Raw genomic sequence first — 20,012 nt, 5'->3', positions numbered from 1 at the left:
TTATATTTACAGAGAGAAGGCAGAACCCGCCATACCGCTGTACAACAACAAGCCCCTTACATATTACACTCCGCATGCGCAGCGTTTCGAACAACTACATAAAACGAAAGCGTTGGCCAGTCGCATTTAACTGCTCCCGCATTCACTGATTGGTTGGCTTGGCATACTGGGCGGCTCTGCAAATCCTGTCACTGTTACCATAGTGTCGGACGCTAGAGCTGTGGCGATCGTCGTAAGTCTGGTTGTGCAGCTGCTTCGTTTGCGACCCCCCGAGTCTGGTGAAATACCAGTTAAAAAAGGTACTTTTATAAGTTAGCGTTATAAATGTGAACTTTTATGTGCTCTTGGATCATTGCTGAGGTAAGAACACCGGCTGCCGGGAAATCAAATCAACGCACTCAGTGTAATCCGCTTTGTTGACATAGTCTATGTATAAACAATTCAGACATTCAGTTTTCAGTATGACATTTCAGTTATTGTTAGTTTATGCCACATACATATATACATATACATATATATATTATTTTTATTTTTTTGCTATAATTAACCATATGACAGTTTTCAGGGAAAATGGCTTCCATACAGAATAACTATGTCAGGTGAGTCAGTCCGCTACCTGGGTCAGCATTTACCACAGAAAATACCCTCAATGTGTAACAGTCAATCGAGAGGCTTCCGTTGCACCCGTCACGTTCCAGACTGTGTGAGGGATGTATACAGGAAAGCCATGTATACATTGGTTGGCGTTCTACTTGTAGAAAAAACCCATGGAGTGTACATGTGTCGGCCAACACATTGGATATAGTACAGATAGGTTGTTAGCAAGTGGCCGGAATAGAGCATTAACTCTACTCCCTCCGAAAGAATGTTCTCTATTAGGATACCCTAAAAAGCTGTTCTTTGATGAGGTGGCCTAAAAACTGGGACCACGGCGTTACTGTTGCTTTGGTTGCAACAGCAGATAACGTAATTCATTAGGCAACTCTTTTATGAGCCAAATAGCTTACTTTCCATTTACGATGCTAACAATTTCTATGACTCTTTATAAACCAAAAATGAAAACTGTTAACTCAACGTAAATATTTCACAGCAAAATAATAGGCATGATCCTGCATAGTATGGTTGAGTTAGCCAGAGTGGGCTTTAGATGCCGCCCTTGGTGTGGTGAAAGAGAGTGGAAGTCGAATCTGATGTTTACATAAACTATTGGGAATTTTTTAGTTGTGAACTTTGTTTGAAGTACACTTTTTTCATTTTGACAGAGAAATTGATAAAAAACAGATCATTTTCAACAATGTGTTAGCCATTGATTAAAATATGTTTATCTGCCATTTTCAGATTTTTTAAATATAATCCATGGTTATGTAAGATTCCATAATGCAATAGAGTAGCATACATGTGCCTCCACAACATTTGTTAATCAACTTGCTCACCAGATCTGTTTGATCTATACTTTCCCTAGACCTTTTGGTAACACTATGTTCTCGATATGTAAAGTAGGTCTGATATCTGAGGATATGGATTACAGTACATTAATTTATATAGCGCCAGCAGATTCTGTATCACTTATACTTTACAGAGAGGGTGGTAAGTGAATGAAAAGCCTACCATCACAAGTGGTAGAGATAAATACAGTGAGGGAATTTAAACATGCTTGGCATAGGCATAAAGCTATCCCGAATATATGATAATACCAAGGACTGATTAAGGTCTGAGTCTTACATCAGGAAAAATGGGCACACTAGGTGGGCGGAATGAACAAAAGGTGACCTAGTTCTATGGTACCATGCCATCATGTGGACAATTTTGCCTTGTGAAAATTAAAAAATATAGTATTTTTATGGTTGGGGAATCAATGCAGCTTTTCGTTAATTTTCCATTCGTATTGTTTAGAAAGATGAGCACCTATGAAGAACAATCAAGTAATTCTTCAGCCGAAGAGGATGATGAAATGAAAGATAAACCATTGTGTGCTATTGCTCCAGTAACCATTCAGGAAGAAAGCCCTACGGATGTTTTCTCAAGTCCTGCTTTTCAATGTCTGGATGAGGTAAGGGGATAAAGCACCCTTGCAAGAAGTTTTTGCTCATATAGTGAAATGATTATGACACAAAGAAATCAATTTTTTTGTTGTAAAAAAGAACACTTTTCAAAAGTTACTTTATCCCCACAGCAACCACATAGCTGCCAACAGCCCACCAATGCCCAGGCTGGCTGTCCTATTGAATGTCCCATTTATAGAGATTCATGGCAACTTAGCATTTATAGAAAAGAGAGAGAAGACAGGTTCTGTGGTGCAGAATGGCAGCTATGTAACAGGTCAAATGATCTAATCAACTGGAACACTCCTTACGGTTCAGATTACTTTTAAAACATCACTTGCAAGTTTTTTTTTTAGCATCAGTAGCCTTAAATGTTTCTTGTCAGACCTCACCAACAGTATGTTGTTCAGTTCTGGGGACTGCATCTCCAGAGAGATATTGACATAATATGATTTACTGGAGAGAGTACAGAGGAAGGCTACTAAAATGGCAGAATATAAATTATTGGGAAAGACCAAAGGATTTTAATATTTATAGCTTGGAAGAAAGAAGAGAGAAAGGGTGATAGAAACATTTTATACATAAAAGGGTTTAACAAAGTAAGGAGAAAAATGTTAGAACACAAATCTAAAATTAGAATGCGGAAGGCTTAGATGTAATGCAAGGAACTTTTACTTTACATAGAGTGTGGTAGATAAGTACAACAGCCTCCCAGCAGAAGTGGTAGAGGCTAACACAATGAGCATGGAATAGGCATATGTGCATATGATGATCCTAAATGTTTAAAGTTTGAGTAATTACTACAGGAAAGATGGTTGGACTAGATGGGCCATATGATTTGTATCTGTCATCAAATTCTGTGTTTCTATGTAAACCAGCAGATGGGGCTAGCAGAATTTACATTTGCAACTAGAGAATTCTAAATGTATGCAAGTGTTTACCTAGCAGACATTCTTAAAAACTCCTGAACAAAATCTAAAACTCAATATGGAAAAAAGTGAGCGTGCATATATACACTCACTGGCCACTTTATTAGGTACACCTTGCTAGTACCGGGTTGGATCCTCTTTTGCCAAGAAAATGCCCCCCACACCATGACACCATCACCACCAGCCTGAACCGTTGATACAAGGCAGGTTGGATCCATGTTGTTTACGCCAAAGTCTGACCCTCATCAGACCAGGCAACGATCTTCCAGTCTTCCATTGTCCAATTTTTTTCAGCCTGTGAGAATTGTAACCTCAGTTTCCTGTTCAAGGTTTGACGTGTTGTGCGTTCAGAGATGGTATTCTGCATAACTTGGTTGTAATGAGTGGTTATTTGACTTACTTGGTATTTGCCTTTCTGTCATCTGGAACCAGTCTGCCCATTCTCCTCAGACCTCTGACATCAACAAGGCATTTTCATCCACACCACTGCCGCTCACTGGATATTTTATCTTTTTCGGACCATACTCAAGTGGCCAGTGAGTGTATATATATATATATATATATATATATATATATATATATATATATATATATATATATATATATACATATATAGACACCAGGGAGTCTGGGGATGCATTTGTAAGTCAGGGGCGGAGCGGAGTGGCATATCTGGGGGGCATAAAGCATGTCAGGGGAGCAGAGTGGCATGTCAGGGGAGCAGAGTGGCAGATCTGGGGGGGCAGAGTGGCAGACCTGGGGGGCATAAAGCATATCTGGGGTCAGAGGGGCATATCTGTAAGTAAGGTGCATTATGAATTAAGGGGGGCCTTAAAATGGCTATTGGTTTTACAAATTTCAGTTTGTTTATAACCTATCCTGACTAACTGCATAATAGATACCAAAATTGTTAAAATACATGTGTTCTTAGATAAAAAAAACTGTTTTACAATTCCAGTCATGTGTATTTTTTTTAATTGGATGCAGCCTATAATCGGATGCGGCCTATAATCAAGCCAATACGGTATTTTAAAGAAAGAATAGATTTTTTTTTTTTCAAGTTTATTTTTATGAGCAAGTGCTAAAATTAGCAGTGTATCTTCCCAACAATCCTGACATGGAAAGAGTTAAAATACCAGCATTTCGAATACCCAAGGGGTGTTACATTACGAAATGAATTGTTTGATTGGTTAAATTGAACTGACCGGGTTCAAAGATGTCCCAAATAGGGCATAGGCACAGACTGACCAGATGTCAAAATGAGAAAAATAAAGTACACCTCCCAAATGTGGCCTTTTAGCCCCCAAACAACCTGACACATGCATGGGTGGTATCACTGTACTCAGGGGATGTTGCTTAACACATATTGGGGTGTTATGTGACCAAGGGTTGTAAGTTCATACCTAAAGTACAATGTGTGTATAAAAAAATAAAAAACACAAAAAAGACTACAACAAACTTTGACTAGGGCTGGTCGTAGAATTGGTGTATATAAAGAGTGAAAATACCACCATTTGAAATACCCTGGGGTGTCTAGTTTAAAAAAAATATGGTTTAATTGGGTAAATTGAATTAGTCGGCTTCAAAGATGTCCCTAATAGGACACGGGGGTACCAGATGTCAAAGTTGAAAAATGCGCACTTCCCAAATGTGGTGTTTTTGCCTTACAAACAACCCGACAAACCCATCCATGGTTGGTATCAATGTACTCGGGAGATGTTGCTGAACACATATTGAGGTGTTGTTTGACAGTGACATATACAATGTGTGTGAATTAAAAAAAATACCACCACAAACATTGGCAAAGACTGGTGGTAGAATTAGTGCATGGAAGGGGTTAAAATACCAGCATTTGAAATACCTTTGATGGGGTGAATATAATTGGCTGGCTTCAAAGATGTCCCAAATAGCACCTGGGGCAGAATGGCCAGATTTGGGAAAAAAAGGGTTTTGAAATAGCAAAACGCTACTTTTACTTATTGCCCAATAACTTGCAAAAAAAACGCAAAAACATTGGGTATTCCTAAACTCAGAACAAATAGAAGAAACTCTTTAACAGGTTTTTTTTATTAGCTTTTGTAGGTGAGTAAAAGATTTTTTTCAATTTTTCACAATATTTTATTTTTTTCTATAGGAATTTAGATGATATGATCAAAACAATGGTATCTAAAGAAACCCTTCTTGTTCTGAAAAAACAATATATAACTTATGTGGGTACACTAAATGAGAGAGAAAATTACAGCTTAACATGAGCGCCGCAAAAGTGTTAAAAAAGCCTTGGTCACAAAGGGTACAAAAAAACCAGGGGTAAAGGATGACTGCTTGTTCTCTGAATACCTTTTTTGGGGTTTAATGTCCCCGTGTGCTACTTTACTGGATTAATGGTAAACACAAGGGGTGTTCTTGAGGCTGTGAGCCGTATTTATCCCATGAATACAGGTTTGAGACATGGGTTAGAGCTTGTCTTTGTCTGTGGGACACTGGCCTTTAACCCAGCACAAACCAAAATGAATATCAAACAAACGAAAAACCTGTTTGGAGAATTTACTAAACAGGGCCAAGGCTTCCCTCTGCCTGCTCAGTCTCTAGCTGTAACATGTACTCAGCTAGTCTAAGTACTTAAAACATAACATGCCATTCAGACACCAAAATAAAGTATATTTACATCGGGCCACCTCCAGCCAGCAATAGCAGAGGGTATACTCCTCTCAGGTGACCCACCTAATGCTTTCAAAGCTTCCTCTTGTTAAAATCCCTGACCACACCGTTCCCTTGAATGATAGATTAATCCTCATTTACACCTTAATAATTAGTCACAACCATACCTGAGAACTCTTAGGCTTTGACCAGGAAACGCGTCTTGACAAGCCACACTCCCCTCCCATTTCCCCCTTTTTAAATGTGGGTGTTTCATCAGCGGGAATGCCCCTGACATCATTGGGAAAGCCCCTGACATCAGTGGGAAAGCCCCTGACATCAGTGGGAAAGCCCCTGACATCAGCTGGCAGTCCTGGATGCGTCCCGCAAGGGCAGGCTCCGGGTAGCCCCAGCCCAGAAGTTCTTAGGTATGGTCACAGCTTTATTGTTTTCTTCATATTCAGGTTCTTCCATTAACATTACTTTGTGTTTTATACATACAAACATTGAATATATTAGTTGTACTTAGTGATTATATTGTACCAAGTAGGATGTTGTGCGTATGTTTGTGATAATGCTAAAACATGTCTGCATTGTTCCAGCCAAAAGGCTACCTAATGTATAACTTATTTCAAATAAAATATTTATTTACCTTTTTGTGACTTTAGCCTTGTGTGTGTATATGTGCAGCTGTACCTACACATCTTGCTAGTCTGTAGGTATCGATATTTTTAAGAGTACCTTCTTTTTGACGCATTATTTATACTAGAGTGGACCACTACCCCAGGGTAACAATGAAGGTCTGGAGGGTTTTGGGTCGCTATGAAGGACACTGTAGGGGTAGTTGAATATTTAGCTTAAAATACTCTGTTGGTTTGTCAAGGTGACTATTATATTTTGCACTACGGCTGTAGGAATTAATGATTATAATAAGCTTAACTCAGATGCTCATCTTTTGTCTGGACTTTGTTTTGATCTCTAGTTTATTTAAGCATTGGACTAAATGATAAAAACTCAAAATTATCAACATGAAGTAGTTATGATTTAATATTATACTCCAGGGAAGCAATGTAGCAAACACTATTTTATTTTGCTTCATTTATATTAACAAGTATTTTCAAAATATTTACACCTGTAAAAAGCCACAAAAAGTCACACAAAAAAGCATATCTTGGCAAAATAGAGTTATATCTGACTGTTAATTTACAACCCCACCTGTGCTTAAAGACAAGAGAGAAAAAATCTATACATTTGGAGTATTTGAGCACAGAACTTAAAAGGATTTTTAAGGTGCACTGAAAGTGACAAGATATATAATAATTATTTTGGTCCATCTTTCCAAAGGAGAACAAAGCAACATTTCATCTTGTTGAATTTCAGCTTGCATGGATCCCAAATTACTGAGTAATTAGAAACTTGACTCCCCCCAATTTAAGTTTTACAGCCCAGTTTGAAACTCCTTGATCCTGTGGCTCATAATGTATAATAAACATGTAGTACCTGGGCTTTTGTGTGGAGGATACACAATAACAAAATAAAAAGCATGTTAGAGGAGATGTAGAATACAAGTATGGTACGGCCAATAACATTTTGCATGCTATGGCTCTTAAAAAACACAGCTTTTTCAAAGAAATACTGCCCAGCATAAGAGACATTTAGCATTGCTACCCTTTATATAAGTCAGTAGAAAGCTTGACACAGAATACTCCTTGAGAACACACATTTGTATTATTTTAAAATATTCTTAAATAAGCATTAATGTTTTTCCTGTATGCTCATATATGCTATGTGACAATAATCTCTTCTGAAAAAACATGATATTATTAACATGATACCAGGGTGACATACAAGCAGTTTTGTGATTATTTAGGCAGTAAAAACTTTTGGTCTGATCATCATTTTGACAGATTTAAATGTTTGTCTTAATCCATTCAGGTGCTCATCTGGAATGCTGTGCCAAGTACCCCAGAAAATGCCATTGCGAACACCTTTATAGTCCTTCTCATAGTACTTGCCATTGAGATTGGCAGACATGCATGCATCAAACCACCATCCAGAACTGTAGTAGGCCCCACAATTGCCAGAGGGATATCGATCATTGTCCTTATCTGGGGTAGTAAAGAATTTTTGATCATGGTTATATTGCTTGCTGAAGTGTAGAGCGTCTCCTGCAGTTCCACTGTAGCCCCCAACTGTTAAACGATATTTAAGATATTCATTGGCTACATAAAACTGGTCATATTTAGCGTATTCTTTAATACCCTTAAAGTCTTCCAGCTCAATTCTGAGGATCATATCACTGCTTTTGGTCAAAAGATGCAGCTTGTCATTACCCAGCCAAAACTCTCTGGTCAGATTACCAAAACCATTTTTGTATTCATTCCATGTTCTGTTGAAACTTGTACTGCCATCTTTGCGGACTTGGACAACAGTCCACCCTCCCCCCCAAGACTCCATGTCACAGTATACTTCAAATGTTTTATTCTTGGGGTCGGGTGTGACTCTGTAAATCCCATTTATTCTCTTGCCAAGTTTATAGTAGTCAGAGCAGTCTTTATAGATGAGTTGTATACCTGTTAATACAAATATATTATTACTATTATTTTTATGGCACAATCATATTTTGCATACAACTTGGAAATTGGGGATGCATGTGTTACAAAATAACAAGCTAACTTTACTCATTTAACATTTAGCATGCAACACCCAGTTAATATGAAACTAATCTAAAAAAACAAATTGTGAGTGTCAGAAGTATGTGTGAGATCAAAGACTATTGCTGCACAAGACAACATAAGATATCCAGATTTGCCCAGTGGAGAGGCTTTCAAAGCAAATACCGTATGTGATGTCTGTGCGATGCGCGTAGACAACCTGTGCTGCTGCCCGGCACTTCCGCTAGGGCTTCTATGACAGAGCATCGAAAGGTCATGTGATGCCGGCGCTCCATCATAGAAGTGCCGGCAGTGGCGGAGGTTGTCTGCGCACATCGCCAGAGAGGAGGATCTGGGTCCCCTGCAGCGCTGCGGGAGATCTGGATCTTAGTCTTATAGTCAGACCTCAATTTGAGGTCAGATTATAAAACAACCTCGAATATAAGACGAGAAAAAAAACTTGTCTTATATTTGAGCAAATAGGGTATGTTATTTTCTGACATTATAAAACAAATTTTGTAATATCTTGTAATTTGCCAAAATCTGTTAAATATTTATCAAATAGAATAATTTCTAGGTTCTTTCAAAATGATCTTTAAGATCAAGGACAGATTAAGACCCGAGTTTTACATCAGAAAAATGGGCAGACTAGATGTGCCGAATGATTCTTACCTTCCATCAAATTATATGTTTCTATGTGTCTCTGAGAGTCATGGTATTAAATGATGAGACAAGTGAAGAATGACAGTTGGCATTTACACTAGGAAAAGGGCGGACAATGTAACAGACTCACCAGCTTCCTCTAACATTTATGGATCCATTAACCGGACATATATCTTAGCAGCTGTTTCTTAGAGATAACATGTTTTAAACCTATCACCACTCTCAACCTTCAGTTCCACAGCTTATAAAGGAAACAGAAAAATTACAGAACACTGTGTCCCATAGAAACCATAACAAGTAATATTTCATCCAGCTCTTATTGAGGAAATTCCTGTTAAATGTATATCAGTCTGTTTATTCCCCCACCTCATGATGTATATTAACTGTAGTGACTGGCTATGTGGCCCTGAAGTGCCAAATGTAGCATTTGATAGCTTTTAGATGTATACATAAACTGCGCCTTCTATGGAAACCAGTTTGTAGTTGACTATTTCATATCTATAATAAGACAGACTTGGGTAACTAATTGAGTAATGCAGTATGTCGTTGCATTGTTTTCAAATGAAAGAACTCAGTAACGTCATTTATAAAGCTACATTAACAGAACATTGACCACTTACCATCAATTTTATTGGCATTATGCACTGATTAGCCCTTTAGGCTATATTTGGTGCAATTTTGCAAATGTCAGGTAATATAAATGAAACATAACCTGTAACCGGTGACCATGTTGAATTGGCCCCTCAGATGATGATTTGTCATCTTGAATCAAAGGCAATTTCCAGTACGTTTAAGCTTTGCAATTGAGCATAAACAAAAGACTTTTAAGTAAGGCTGGAATATATTTGTCCCAACCCGTATTTACTTATTGACAATGTATGCCAGGTTTTCTAGAGCTACAGCTGACAAGGCAGTCAAGGTGAACATTCTTCATACTGTCACTCAGGGGGATGCATGGTACCTTTTTTGTTAGAATTACCATTCTGGCCACTAGTACCTCAGTACCACAGGCTTTATTATCTAGTCCAAAAGATAATTTGCATTTCTATATATTTAAGAAGTAGTAATAGAAATCTTTTGCAGGCAGCTGCATTATATTAGACAGTGGAGCATTTGTAGGTGGCTTTAACTATGTTGTTACTGCTTCTGAGTGCTCAATGGTTAACACAAAATGCAAATAATTGCTTAGAATGTTTTATTCCACATGTGTCTACCAGAGGACAGGACAGGGATGTCTGTTATAAAATATTGAAATAAGTTATGTTCAGCTCTATGCTCAGAACTCTACTAGCTGGTTTAAGTTCTGTTCCATCGCTTATCTTCACCCTGAACTGAAGGTCTCTAGAACGTTAATCCACCAGATCTGTAGAGATCTGTATACAGAGACATTATTCCTACTTAAATCCATTGCCAAAAACTTCTTTTGGAAATCACTTCGCATAATGTTCTGCTCTGTTTGCCAGTTTCTGTAGACACCTGTGTCTCTCATATTTAATTTTCTTCCTATGGGTTTTCTGTCCAATGCATGTGCTTTTTATTGACCATTGGTAATCAAGAAAATTTGATTCAACATTATGATCCTTTTAGTAAGAATGATAAATACAGAAATGGTCCTGTTTTAATTTTTTCTTATATGTACTATTTATCAAAGCACGTTACACCAGGCTCTGAAATGCAAAGGAATGTTCTACCCACTCAGCTTTGAGTGCTTGGTGTATTCACAAACACAGAGATGATTTCAATGCAGTTTGCAATTACGTCACCTTGGTCCATGTTTAATATCATCCTGCATCCGTACTCCCCAAGTCAGGCTTTATGCCCTATATTTTTTTAGAAAATTCCCAGAAATTATAATTTCCGAAGCTATCGGTTAACCATGAATATAAAAGAGTCATATTGAAAGAGTTGTCTCAGATCTCCTCTTTATTGTTTTTAAATTACCTTGGTTTTTTATTGCTGAACTAAACTAAGATCAAGCAGTACATATACCTATCCCACAGGTTGTAATTTCTCCTGAGCATTCAGCCTGCAGACATCATGAAGCCCTGCATAGTTAGGGAGTTGAGAATTGTTCTTCTGTGAGACTAACATCTAATATAGGATGTCTCAATTGGCAGGTGCATTGTGGTTGCTACATGACAACTTTAGTTACTTTTAACTCAGTACCAGCATTTAAGGTCCTATTGAGATGTTACACGCAGTGTTCTTTAGACAATGCCTGTAACTAACCTGAATGCCAAAAGGGTTTATGCTACATTTGTCTTCGCAGACTAAAAAATTATTCCAGCTGTTAGATGGTATACACCCTTCTTGTTCCAGTCCGATTCCCCACAGAGCAGTCTATAAGATTTTACTAATCCCTAGAGTAAATTAGCTCTAATACATCAAACTGAAAACTTCTCTCAAGCACCATTGACAAAAAATGATAATGAACATAAACCTATTGTTCTATAACAACCATAACATGAAGTTATTCTACATGTTTACATGTTAATGATGTCCCTGCAGAAAGTTGATCATGTTAGTATAGATATTTTTATCTAAAATCTGCTAGATTGCTAATGAAGAATAGAATGGGTTAATTCAAATGCCATTTCAATTTCATTAATAGTTGATTTTAATGAAACATTTTTTGTATAAATAACAGCATACTTACTTGGATTCGCCTCAAGCAATGGACAGTTACTGGAGCATTTGTTGTCCAAGTTGTTCACCACAAAAGACAGGTTTGCCATCTTTTTGTCCACATAATCCTCCACACTATTCATACTGAGTGGGTTCATCTTCTCAAATTGGCCTTGCAGAGTGTTAATCTGGGACCTGGCATTTTTCAGACTGATGGACATTTTCTTCAACTTGGACTGGAGGTCTTGCATTTGGTCGCCCTCTCCATGTTTAGTATCTAGAAGATCTTTGTTATCTTTTTCCAGGTTGTCATCCGCTTGTAGTTTACAGTCCTGACATGATTTTTTTAAACTGTTTACCATCTCTTTAAGGCTCTGAACCTCCTTTAATTTTTTTTCAAGCAGTTGAAATTGTTTTGGTAGCTGGATCGTCATTGCTGGTAATGTTAGCTGGTAGGGGCAGTTGCCATCTTCGTCACATTTGCCCCCATTTTTCATCTTTATAGGACAGCCATTAACCACTCTTTCTTCTTCTGTTTCAGCAAGTGCAGTTGACAGGGCAACTATACTTGTCCAGTAGAGAAAAGCCTTCATCTTTACAGATCCTGATCAGTGAGAGAGCATGCAGCCCTTTATATAGAAGCTGTGTGATAGGGAAATGTAGCTGTGCACAGAAATGGGTGGGAGTTCTTACGTAATCATTTCACATCTGAGAGAGAAGTTCCTGGCAAATTGACGTTCTTTTACATTGTTTTCACTTTCTATGTTGAACTTCTGCTAAAAATATCCCTGCCAGAAAGGGTTAAGACAAGTGACCTGCAAGATGAAGAGTCTGTGTTCACCAAATTCCGTCAAATATATTCTTAGTCGACCTTGTGTATTTGCATTTTTTCTGGATCTAGAAGTTATATTAATAATTTAACTGACTTCAGCAAAAGTAATTGTACCTTAAATGTGAAGTTATCTCTTGTTTTCTTACTTTGAGACGGACCAAAAACATTTAGCTTATTCTTTAATAATTCTTTTAGCAAACTATAATAATTCACACAGTGATGCTGCTGTTTAACTCCTTTAGTGTCACAAAAGTTTAATTTTGTATGCCCACTGGTGCCCAGACCATTTTTTTGACACCTTGATAATGTTTAAATTAAGTCAATTTATTTAGGCCTACAGATTACCTAAATAAATGTATATATTATTTTTAAGGACATTATTTTTCCAAATATACCCAAATGAGGTCGCTGAGTTTTACTTCTGAATATTTTTTGTCAGTCAGCCCTCAGTCAGTGCCATCTTACTGTTTTAGTTCATATATAAGTATATGGCGAGGCCTGTTCTGAGTGGAACCTGTCCTGTGAAACCGCTGTATTGTCTTGCCCACAGTGCTGCAGCTCAGTTTTAGGGTCTTGGCAATCTTCTTATAGCCTAGGCCATCTTTATGTAGAGCAACAATTCTTTTTTTCAGATCCTCAGAGAGTTCTTTGCCATGAGGAGCCATGTTGAACTTCCAGTGACCAGTATGAGAGAGTGTGAGAGCGATAACATAAAATTTAACTCACCTGCTCCCCATTCACACCTGAGACCTTGTAACACTAATGAGCCACCTGACACCAGGGAGGGGAAATGGCTAATTGGGCCCAATTTGGACATTTCCACTTAGGGGTGTACTCACTTTTGTTGTCAAGGTTTAGACATTAATGGCTGTGTGTTGAGTTATTTTGAGGGGGCAGCAAATTTACACGGTTATCCAGGCTGGTACACTCACTGCTTTACATTGTAGCAGAGTGTCATTTCTTCAGTGTTGTCACATGAAAAGATATAATAAATTATTTACAAAAATGTGAGGGGTGTACTCACTTTTGTGAGATACTGTACATTTACAGGAAGGTTATTGTGGTTCTGTTACCCTGTTGTATATTTGCATCTGATTGTGGCAAGTGATTTGTGACATATCTAATTCAATTTTAGAGGTAGGGTTAGACTAACAAAAGGAGAAAGTAAAACCTTGTTAAGTAGAGATGAAAATAATGCATAATTAGACTATAGAGAGGCTATAGATTGCTGGCTTATGAAATAAGGGGTGATGTTGGATCAAAAGTATTGCATATTGGTAAAAGGAGTATGGGATGGCAAAATTATACATTTAGTTATAAAGAACAAATTGCACATAATGTTTACTCACTAGAGCACTAGCGTTTGAGTAAGTTGAAGTGTACTTACTAAAGTGAGAGTTTTCAGATCATAAGAAGTTTGCCCCAACAGGCATCTGTGTTGTTGAACTTTTTCGGGGGTAGTGTTAGGGGCCAGCCACCGGACAAGAGAAATCTGCTGGAGAGGTGAGGTGCGGAAGGATGAATGGGTAAATGAGTGAGTAAATAATGTAAAAGTGTTTAGGAGTAGAAATGTCATTAGGCAAGCCTTTCAGGGCAGAGGTGCTGCCGGCAGGCTGTTTCAGGAGCAGATGCACATCAAACAGTGTGAGGTATTCCAAAAAAAAGAGGGTAGTAAAAAGACTTGGAACCAAAACACTACTCTAAGTAGATTTACCACATTTATGGCTAACATTTGGCACTGGAAGTGCTGTGCTAAAAATTATGAGATGTGCATTCCACAGCAGGTGCAGTACTAATGATATAAAAGATAACCTCTGGCTCTCCAGTTGTTGAGTACTCGTTTTCCCATGATACTTAAGATACCAGAATGGTTATAGCAAATGTAAACTCAACAGCTGGGGTCTTAACTAACCCTGGCTGCAATACATGTTTGAAAAATATACCTTGTGTCCCTGTCCAGGTGTGGACTCTGTGCCTGTGATTGAGCAGCTGCTAGAGTGAAAGGGAGAAGACCAGCTAGAGAAACATGAAGAGAGCAGATCAGACGGGGGGGGGGGGGGTATGTGTAGAATTAAATAAAACTTTTTTTGCTCCACCCTCCTGACTACCAGGTGTTTTTTCTTCTCTCTATTTCTAGTTAACATACTCTACATACCCAACTGTATAAAATGTTTGCCAAATCTTTGACTTTGATGACACTGCATTCTAAATACATAGACATTAATCTCTTAACGACCAGAGACGTGCCTGGCATGATCTTCAATTGCTTTCTTCACTTAAACTGTGTTGCTGTAATGCCTAGACGTCGAGGCATTTAGCAACACCGAGATCAGCATCATGGGCCCCATGTGGCCCCTCTTCAGGGTGTCAACGTCCGCCATACAATGATTGCCTAAGCTTCAGTGGTGCCACTGAAATACCTCGATAGCGAGGTATTTAGCGACTTTGGAGAGCAGTCACAAGCGCCACTGTGGGAGACTTTGCCTCTCGCAAGATGGTGGGGTTTCTCCAGACCATGAACATGTACTGCATTCAACCATGCAAGTCAATGGAGCCCAGCTTTCTAATCACCATGTGATTGGTAAAATATTTGGGATGAACTGGAATAGAGATAGAGCCTTTTCGTCCAACATTGGTGCCAGGCATCACACATGCTCTAATGGATGAATGGGCAAACATTCTCACAGAAACTAAATTCTTGTGGAAATCTGTTATAGATGTCATCAAGTCTCTGTTGGCGTAATGGTCAGATGTCCCAATACTTTTGTCCATATAGTGTATTTTTACCCAGGGCTGGCCTTTGGGGATATCACCTGTGTGACCGCACAGGACACAACATTTTGAAGGTGTACATCAAATAACTGATTCACGGAAACCCTAACTGAGGAAATGTTATTTTTCATAAACCTGATATGGTATGTGGTGTATAGTGATAAGGGGCAATTTCTCCCCACGGTGGTACAAAATTCTTCTAACAGGGCCGGTCCAAGTCGCAGAGGCAGGAATGCTGTGGGGTCACGTAACACAATGTTACATAACCATGTGGAAATATTGTGTGGCCGCTCGCACAGTGTGCGAACACCAAAAGAAACTGCCCCTGGTGCGATGGTGTTATAATAGAGTGAGGTATGCTAGAGTGAGCATGTTTGAGTGTGTAACATTGTTCTTGCTTCCTCTGTTGTTGCATGATTGCTAAGATTAGAGACAAAACATTGACATCATTATTAAAGAGAAATATTTCCACCTTAAAAACCCCCAAAATAACTTCTAGCAAGGTGTTTTGGGGGGTTTGGAGTAGATGCACTTTGGGCTACAGAAGTCACAGCAGTAGAAATAAAAGGAATTATTATTTCAGATGACTTCAGTAGGCAAATAATGAAGCAAAACAGCATGAAGAACCAGCTGGATATCAATGTGTACTTAAATAGTGAGGAGATGACCTTCAGTCTGAACATTGTGTTCCATTCTGGGCAAGAATAAATAAAGTGAAATGGAAGTCTTAGTAACAAGGAGAAGCGCAATAAAAATGTCTAGAATTTACATGACATTTTATTTATAGAACACCAGCAGATCTCTCGGCACCATTACAGTAGGGATGAACATAATTAACACTAACACGAAAACTGACAATGTAGAAAAGTAACAATAACATAAGCACACGTAATATGAGCGGAGGCACCTGCTCTTGTGAGCTAGCAATCTATGAGAGGAATGAGACAGAAGGGCTGTTTGAGTTTTGGGCTGATCTGGGGTTTGAATGAGCAGGTTATTGTAAGTTAGGTTGGGGTCAGAGGCAGGCAGAACCAGGGTCTTGGTTTTGGCAGGACAGCAAAGGTTCAGCATTGAAAACATTCTAAGACACCATGCAGATAATGTAGGAAATAGTAAACCTTTTTGATAATAATCGCACCGCTAACAGGTAGTTTGCAAAGCCTACCTGAGGAACTCCCACCAACTGGTTTTTTTTTGTGTCAGATTAAAAGTACATTTGAAAAATACTGTTTTTTTAAAAAATTGTTACCCAAAATATGATATGGCTGAAAACAGCCTCCAGGTCTGCAGATATAAGATGTTTAATGGTAGAAAAGGAGACAAAGCCAGGTATTTTTTCAAAGCTGACCAACATTACTGTATACATCACTGCATTTTATGTTCAATGAGAAAAAAATTTATTCCTATGGCACCTACCCGTTTCAAACAAATCTCCTTGAATAACACAGAAAATAGAACCTTCCTTTTTTCTCTGGTCTATATGAGCATTAACGTCGTCATGGGTTCAGAAGGCCGCCTTTTTGGTACTTTTTTGGTGTGTGCGTTTGACAGATTGTTGATTTAACACAGTAAAAGGAAATTGGATTAAACAATGTAAGTTTCTTTTGTGCCCATAATAGGATAGGATGGTGAGAATTAGACGTAGGTTGCTGGCACTTGGGTCTGTGTCAAATAACATAATTTTACATGGTTACTGATTTTTCAAGTTCCACATTACAGCTTCAATAAAATATTACGTATCTCATCATGAGTGCGAGAGAGACCTTTTTAGTGAAATGTTATCATGGGAACTTACATAGTATAAATAGTCGCCATACTGTTATTTTGGGTTTTGTTACAAAAAATGACACTGTGGCACTGCCCTGGATTTCTCAGAATTGCAAAATAATCAAAATATGTTTCTTTTTCGTAGCTTTTCACATCTGGAAAAATCCCTGGAGCCAGAGTAGCCGAGCTGAAGGCAAAGTATAATTTACTGTACGAGACACTGAAAAGGTACTGCTGTATATCATGAAAGGGATAGTGGGTCTTAGGGTACTTATAATGTATAAGGGAATAAGTTATCATTTCAAACATTTGAGAAATAAAAAGATAGATAGACAGTTTGTCCGCTACAAATCATGGAGATATATAGTTTGCAGGCAATAGTTTGCCTGTATAAAACTAAAAAAAAATGTCATTTTAATATTAATAAAAATTTGTATTTAATTTGCAGCTTTCAAGAATCTGAAATACAACTTTTACAAGATGCCAAACGGTTTACCCATGAATTGGAACAACAAAAACAAGAGCTGGAAAAAGCAGAGCAGTTCCCTGAGGGATCCAATACAGAAGTCTCCATGTTAAGGCAACAGCTACTTAAATATAATAATGACCTAATGCAAACTGAAGAAAGGGAATATCATCTCCAGTATAAACTAGACTGGTAAGTATGTCTCAGTGTAATAGTCTTCATGAACATGAGCTGTGGAGAGTCCGGTGACAGCTCCCTGAAACTTAACAACAAGTCCATGTTTAATGAATAAAACGCTAAAGTCTCCTTTGATGGCATACATGAAATTGGGAGGTATTTGTACATCTGGTTTTTTGATCACCTTTACCGGGTTATTGGTAGAACTGAGGTAGTTGTCTCCACCTCTGGCACGTGAAACCTGTAACATGGCAGACTTCACATTAGTATAGTTTCATAACATTAGATGAATATCATTCTTAACAATGGCAATCTCAGTATCGGCAAGCCAACTGGTGCCGCCTCCTGATATGCTCAGTACAGACTCTATCAAACATAAATGTAAATCAAAATCTGCCCTTTTAAAGAAAACCATAAGATACATATACAGTTTATTATAACTTTGGAACGATTTCCTGGTTGGTATTCGTATTTTAGCCTAAAAATCATATGACCTTTGATGATAGCTGGTTCCTCCTCTACGTCAGCCTACTTATTTCACTCAGCTTGGAACTTCTTCAAAGGACCTGTGATGTTGATTCCCTCCGTTCCTCTTATATAGTAAATCCTTTTTTAACTATTTATCTCCCACTGTATTCATTATTTATAAAATGTTAGTATATCTGTATTTTTCAATTAAATAAAATATAAAAATGGAAATATTGTATTGGGATCAATTGCGTAGAGTTTTTGTGAATGATTACAAAAAATATCTAAAACATAAAAGTATATAAAATAGATAAGGTATAATATAAATGTTAGAAATGTATGCAAAGACATCTTTATATATGCGCAAAATTAAGATTGTATAGAAAAAAGTTGAAAGAGCTGTATATCTCCACAATATCTTCACAATATTTTACATAAATTAAAAATAATCAAATCTTACAAATTGGGATATATTAATATATTTACTATGCCTAGTGCAAAATCTTCATTCATAATTTATTACCTTAAAAAATCAGTAGAGGACATAAAACTCTAATATTTATAAAAAAAATTTTTATTTAATTCATATGAATTTAATCCATATGGATGTAAAGAATTGAGAGAAAAAATCCATCTCCTCTACATTTGACCTAATTTTAGTTTTTCTGTGCTTATTTCTTTTTACATGTTCCAATAAATTTAATATGATGTTTGTTTTCTACAATGTCTTTTTATGTTTCTAATATGTTCTTCTATCCTTATATGGAGTGGCCTAGTTGTCCTCCCTAGATCACGTAGATCACTTTCTAAGTATAATAAGTAAATGATTGATTTACTTTAAATTGTTTCTCTTTCTCCACTTGAAAAGTGTCTGTCTTTTTTTTTAGATACAGTTTTCCTGCAAGCTAGGCAAGTGCCACAGACAAAAATAACCTTATGTAGATGAAATAGAGAAATATTTAGCAGGTTCTTCTTTCTTATTAGTTCTACCAATATAGATTTCAGATGTGGTGCTCTCCTAAATATAACTTTAGGTTTTATTGGAACAATTGTTTTAAAACTTGAGTTTTTTTAAAGTATATGCCAGTATCTCTTAGCCCTTTAGTAATGTGTCTACTCTATTTTGTTTTTTTCATCTCATACTGAGAAAAATGTTCTCTCCAAAAAGATAAGTGGGTTGTAATATATGTATATATGTGCACCATCACTTGATTTATATACATTTCATATGCACGGTGGTATTAAAAGTGACATACACCAAGAATGATTATGCACATTTAATAAGTTGTTTCCCATTTGAGAGAGCACCTGCACTAATTCACATTTATTAAAGTTTTGGGGTTTATTAAATGAAAACATGGCTTTACATGTTTGTTGCATTCAGTTCAATCATTTCAACTCTCCAAATTCAATAGGAATTGTGAATGATGAACAACCCGTTTTAAGTAGGAATAGTGCAAGATAAAGCTTGTTCATCAAATGGGTGATGACAAATGCTTGACATTTCAATCTTTGGATCAGATGAAAATTAAGTCCTATGATATTTAAAGAATTTTTGACTTCACTGTCAAACAAGAATGTATTGTAGTATACATGCTTGGTAGAATGAGTCAATTCCTTGTTGTATTTAGATTTAGTGGGCTACACAAATATCAAGCTATGGGTAACATAACGTTGACATCATTTGTGCCACAACACTTTAATGGAGAATGAAGAATATTATTGCGATGACAAAGAGTTTTGTTTGGGGACATTGAGGATGGAGGCTCTTGGTATAATTGCTATCATCCAGAGTTACTTTTACTTTGTGGCCAAAACCATATTGACTGCTTAAGAATATGTCTGTTAATATAGTATAAGACAGAATGGTTCTTACACTATATGATCAAAAGTAAGGGTATACCAGACCATCACACCTGTAATAATAAATGCAACAAGCTTGCTTTACAACCCATTCCAAAAGCATGGGCATTAATAAGG

General features: G+C 37.3%; 2 protein-coding genes across 2 annotated transcripts in view; one reads left to right on the top strand and one right to left on the bottom strand.

Annotated features, from left to right (window-relative positions):
- The first annotated feature begins 570 nt into the window (after positions 1 to 570).
- LOC149271872 (coiled-coil domain-containing protein 146-like) overlaps positions 571 to 20,012 on the top strand; it is a 39,691-nt gene continuing 20,249 nt past the window's right edge. Inside the window, exons 1-4 of the mRNA XM_089507042.1 lie at positions 571 to 599; positions 1,894 to 2,050; positions 17,067 to 17,149; positions 17,370 to 17,579. Of these exons, the coding sequence (XP_089363168.1) occupies positions 571 to 599; positions 1,894 to 2,050; positions 17,067 to 17,149; positions 17,370 to 17,579 (479 nt within the window). The remainder of the gene's footprint in view (positions 600 to 1,893; positions 2,051 to 17,066; positions 17,150 to 17,369; positions 17,580 to 20,012) is intronic.
- Positions 7,475 to 12,143, bottom strand: LOC149271873 (fibroleukin-like). Its single transcript, XM_089507049.1, has 2 exons — positions 11,582 to 12,143; positions 7,475 to 8,181 (listed from the first exon to the last, which is right to left on the bottom strand). The coding sequence occupies exons 1-2, from the start codon at positions 12,141 to 12,143 to the stop codon at positions 7,475 to 7,477; spliced, it is 1,269 nt and encodes a 422-aa protein (XP_089363175.1).

The sequence above is a fragment of the Sceloporus occidentalis genome, unplaced genomic scaffold, assembly GCF_023333645.1.
Source record: "Sceloporus occidentalis isolate IW3139 unplaced genomic scaffold, rSceOcc1.0.p SCAF_454, whole genome shotgun sequence".
Classification (NCBI taxonomy): Eukaryota; Metazoa; Chordata; class Lepidosauria; order Squamata; family Phrynosomatidae; genus Sceloporus; species Sceloporus occidentalis.
The sequence above is the reverse complement of the archived record's forward strand: the minus strand, read 5'-3'. Positions and strand labels throughout refer to the sequence as shown.

What these genes read in the sequence shown, in the direction of transcription:
- LOC149271873 (XM_089507049.1), bottom strand. Translation starts at nt 12,143, where the DNA reads ATGAAGGCTTTTCTCTACTGGACAAGTATAGTTGCCCTGTCAACTGCA. An exon ending in ATTGCTTGAGGCGAATCCAA is followed by an intron (nt 8,182 to 11,581) that starts GTAAGTATGCTG and finishes TTGTATTAACAG; the next exon opens with GTATACAACTCATCTATAAA.